We start from the raw sequence: 4,914 nt of genomic DNA, 5'->3' as shown, positions 1-4,914 counted from the left end.
GTGTGTGTGTGTGTGTCCTGTCTATCAGATGGTACCACGGTTCACTGTCGCGTTCGGAGGCAGAGTCGCTGCTAACGCTGTGTAAAGAGTGTAGCTACCTGGTGAGGAACAGTCAGACCAACCGCTCTGAGTACTCTCTGTCTCTACGGTAAGACTCGGACATACACTCACACACTGACTTAAAAAGCAACGGCAACCATAATTTAATTGCATACTTCTCAGTTCGAGAGTGTGCAAAGTATGTGTGAAGCCACCTCAGCTACCGATCTCATTCCGTAGTCTCCACACCTCTCCATCTGTCTCTCCCTCCCCTACACCATCACCCCTACTCAAGATCACTGCTGCACTGATTCCTCTCCCGATACTCATTTGCAGGGCACAATACTGCTTATCTGGTCAAATCTCTCCCTTATAATTACTACCATGATCCATCGTCCTGGCCTCACATCTCTCTCCCACCATCCCTCTGTCCTCACCCCATCCTTGGCCCATCTCTGTGGCTTCCCTCTTTGGCCCCAGCGGGCCTTCTAAGTGGTAATCAGGCAGGTAGAGCACACTTCAGTGCACACATCATCCTCCCCATAATCACTAATGAATATGAATTACCTTCTGTGGGCCACACAAGACGGGAATCTGGAAGGGAGGGGAGAAGGGGGGGTGCAGGAGTGTCACTGTGTTGTGCTGACATATAAACAAGCTCATGCATTACTCATTTACATGAGTAGAGTGGGTTTGACACACACACACACACACATACACGCACACACGCGCATTCAAGCAACAAGGTCACTGTTGGTACCAGCTGCCGCATGTGGGGTTTGGAAGAAGTAATATCTCTTCTAGAACTACAAAATCTATAAACCTTACATTATTTCCATTGTTTAGAAGGTGGATCTCTGTCATTGAAGTTGACCTTCAGAAAAAAATCCCAATCTGAAAAGAGTTGGCGCCACTTAGATCTTTAACCAGCTTAAAGGGAAACTCTGGTTTAGTATAGCCTCCTTTTCTTATTTTTGCCCAATTGCTAATAACATTGTACACACAAAGTTATTTGTTAAGATCCAGGAACAACGCATTGTTAAAAAAAAGTCAGTTGGGTCAAGAAACTAGAGCAGTCTGGTCATGCAGGTCAACTCCTGGTTAAATAAAGCAAAAAGAATTACCTAAACTCATAAACATTTGTCCCAGTTAAAAGACTTTGACCTCTTTTGACCTTCCTTACTTTCCACTGTTGTCATTTTTCTGTGCAATTATGCACTATTATCAGCGTTTTTGGTGCACTCACTTTTGCCTTTAACTCTAAATGCCCTCTTGCCCAATGTTTTTCATAGCATTGTTGTTTATGGTGTATGAAACTGTCTGCATGTTTAAAATGTGTGTCTCCCTTTACATTGTCTCATACATTGTATCCCTTGTCCTCCATCTTTTTAGTCCACACATGCCATTGGACTAGTACCCTTGAGTGTAATCTTGTGTCAGACGTTTTGAATCAGGGCCATTTACTTGAATGTATAAACACTTAAGTGCTCTTGCGTTCTGTTTGTCTTGTATGCCTGAAGAGGGGTTATGACAAAAAGCTTGTGTGTTTAATTAAATGGAAATTGAAGGTGTTTTTTTGTTCCACTTGTATTTGTCCTTCCAGCATCTAGCAAAGCCTTTCAGACAGGTGAGCAGTAGCCACTGTAATCCTTTTACCTCCACACAGTGGTTTAGATTACAGTTAAACCATTGGCTTGTTTGTTTGATCACTTGTGTTTCTTGGTGTTGGACTTTGTTGTTGGGATTCTGCCGGGTTCCCACATGTTAGAAATTACTTTAGTGAGCACAGTGTTATCACAAAAGAAAGAAATGGCATCCAAAACTCCCAAAATAACACGCAAGTTGTAATAAATTGGAATTTTGTCTCAGAAAGTATAATTTTCCACCATGTCTGTGTCTAGATTGGATAGCGGCAGAAGGTCAGACTTTATCAGGGTATTGTGACTGGTTTGCTAGTTGTTGTTGTAAGATACTTACTACTGTAAGAACTACCTTCATGATGTCAATATGCCCTTCAGTAAGGACAGCTTCAGCCAATACAGCCAATAGCAGCTACATTTAGTGAAATAATGCAGCATTTATGTGCTTTTGTCATTGTGGTGGTTCCTACATATACTACATTGCACAGTAATGTGGACATTGGGAAGAATGACGAAGGATATTTAATCGAGACAAAGTGAATAGACATTTCAAAGTGAGTCAAACAGACCTGCCAGATTTAAAACAACCTGAATATTTATGAAAGAGCACAGGTAGCTTCTAATGTAGCGTCACAAAGAGTCCCCAAAACAAGCAGGACTGGATAAAAGCTGACGTTATGAAGCATGTGCTTCTGGAGGCCAGTGGGACGATCATAAATTGCTTGTTGTTTGTCTGTTTGTAGTCACAGTGAGTGTTTGGGGTTTTGCTGCTCTTCAAAATTTAATTTGGTTTACTAGAACAATGACAATTATGGTGACCGTTTCAGCCCTTGTCTTTCCCTCTGTTTCTATAATTAGACATACATCATGACTGGCTGCCTGGCTCTTAAAGGGGAAGTCCTGTTGTGGCTGCCTGACTCTTAAAGGGAAGGAACCAGCGTGGTTCTCTTGGCTAAGCCACTTTCACAGTCCAGCGTTCTTCTTTCACTCTCTCTGGCTTTGTCACTCCTTCCGTGTGCTGTTACACCACTCATTCATCCATCATAATGTCCCTTTCTTCCTAATTTGTGAGACGGTGTTAAATCTTGGTTAGAATCATGTCCTTAAAGTGCAGGAAAAAGACATGAACATAAATCCAGGCTGTCATCTCCACTGTGTCATTATGTGACAAAATGTGTGGAAGGCTGTATGATGTTTTATGTGCCCCACATTTAATGTCATCTTTCTTCTCTCCTCTGTACTTTTTTTCTCACTTTCACATTGGATCTCTCCCATTCTCTTTCTTCTTTTCTCTCCTGTTCTCAATCCATTCTTCAATTTTTCCCCCTCACAGGAGCTGCCAGGGTTTCATGCACATGAAGTTCACCCAGTGCAAAGATGGCAAGTACGTGCTTGGACAGAACAGCCCTCCCTTTGACACCATCCCAGAAGTCATCCACTTCTATACCACACACAAACTCCCGATCCGAGGTGCCGAGCACCTGTCCCTGCTGTTCCCCGTGCTGGTGCAGACACTCTGACTGACCCTGATGGTCTCTCTGGACCTCTGGGATTTTATTGTGTTTGGACAAATAAAAAACTTGAATGTTTGACGGGATCTTTCCAGTGGATTCTCTCTTCTTGTTGGACTGGACTACTTTTGATGATTCAACACACCAGGGGCTAATGCTCTCACCTACCACTGCTGTTGTACCTGTGCCAAGTGTCTCTAACATCCAGTGGATCAATTCATATGAAATGCAATACCTGAACTTTAGGCCACCCTTTGCTGTAACTCCTTTCTCTCATCACCTTGCTGAACCAAGGGGGGGTGACTTCAGGACATCTCAAATTCTCCTTTTCCTTACTATATATTTCAAATGCAGAGGAAGTTAGCAGAGCTGTAGTTGGGAGAAAGTCTGTATATTCTGAATGTTCTGATGCCCCAGTTTACAGAAGACCTGCAGAAGATTTAGGTTTAATTACTGCTGTTCCACAAAAAACACCTCATTGACACGTAAAAATATTGCTGTTGTAAGGTGAAAACCTCACTAGTCATATTTTGTTGATTTTTCAGAATCAGAATCAATAAATTCAGTTGTACTGTATAAGATGAGAAACCTTTTCATCCTCGGGCTTAGGAGACCCTTTTGTAAATGTTGGAAAATTTCCATAAAACAAAAACAAAAAAAAACAATGCTATTTTCGAAGATAAGGTTTTTACCAACAGCAGTTATATTTCAGATGCTTTTCTACACAAAGCCACCTGTTAATTTTCATCCAGTCTGTTCTGCACTGTCATGCTGCTGTATGTTGAGGATTTGCCTGACACATCTCCATGTTACTTGTTGATTGTTCATCGTAAGCAACAGAGAACCTGTGTTGTATTGGTACTTGTGTTGACTTTGCTGACCTGTATCTCTTGTCGGTTGCCTACGTTGCATTTGGTAGACAATGCTGGATTTGTAAAAAAGCAACCTGTCACTGCTGTCATCGTCGTTTCACTGAAGCTGAGCTCAGAAGCTGAGCTGTAGGCTACATCTGAAGCAAAGAGATGCTAATCCGGAAATGCTCTCGAACAAACTCTCAAACTTTGTGACTGTTGGCCACTTTCTCACACTTCCTACATATTTTCGGCTGGCCAAGTCATTACATGCTTGTTGGTGAGTTGTATTTGAGTTAAATGCTTGCCATCTGGAATGGGTTCCCATGTCTGCTGCCTGGTTGCAGCGTTGTGTGGCAAAAACTGATTTCAAAGGAGAGCCAACTTCTTCCAAACACATTTATGACCATTGGAAATGACAAATGGAAACATTATTTAAATCAGTATTTCTCAATGCAAAATGCTATATTGACTGGGTTGTATTAAGTGTTATTATTATGGGCCTTTTCTGTTACTAGTAAAAGATGACAGGATGTGTAATTTACCTGCTGTGTTGAAGCATCTTATCTGTATCCAAACATTTCTAACATGTGTTGACTACATGTAGATCTTTACGTAGATCAATGGTTCCCAACTTGAGGACTCGGAGCCCCCACAAAAGGGTTTGGAGATGAATCATGGCAGGAATATTTTTTTAACCTCCTTTTAAAAATTAATCAAAAATAATTGGAGGAGGATAAATTACTGCTGTAGTGCTCACAAATTGTAGACATGCAACCTATGATTGGTCGCAACAAAAATCCTTTTGGTCTTGTGTTATATTCAGAAAAAAGACACTTCCAAAATATTCTGACAGAGTATAGCTGATCAAAT

The 4,914-nt window shown here is 41.5% G+C and overlaps 1 protein-coding gene across 2 annotated transcripts in view; it reads left to right on the top strand.

Annotated features, from left to right (window-relative positions):
- shdb (Src homology 2 domain containing transforming protein D, b) overlaps positions 1–4,579 on the top strand; it is a 22,437-nt gene extending 17,858 nt beyond the window's left edge. For both annotated transcript variants that reach the window (XM_035654073.1, XM_035654072.1), the window contains 2 exons: positions 29–148; positions 3,013–4,579. In XM_035654073.1, the coding sequence (XP_035509966.1) occupies positions 29–148; positions 3,013–3,199 (307 nt within the window). In that variant the 3' untranslated portion in view covers positions 3,200–4,579. The remainder of the gene's footprint in view (positions 1–28; positions 149–3,012) is intronic.
- Positions 4,580–4,914: the final 335 nt, after the last annotated feature.

Source organism: Morone saxatilis, unplaced genomic scaffold (genome assembly GCF_004916995.1).
Source record: "Morone saxatilis isolate NCDOM2014 unplaced genomic scaffold, NCSU_SB_2.0 Contig12, whole genome shotgun sequence".
Lineage (NCBI taxonomy): Eukaryota > Metazoa > Chordata > Actinopteri > Moronidae > Morone > Morone saxatilis.
Note: the sequence above shows the minus strand (reverse complement) of the source record. Positions and strands in the feature narration are given on the sequence as shown.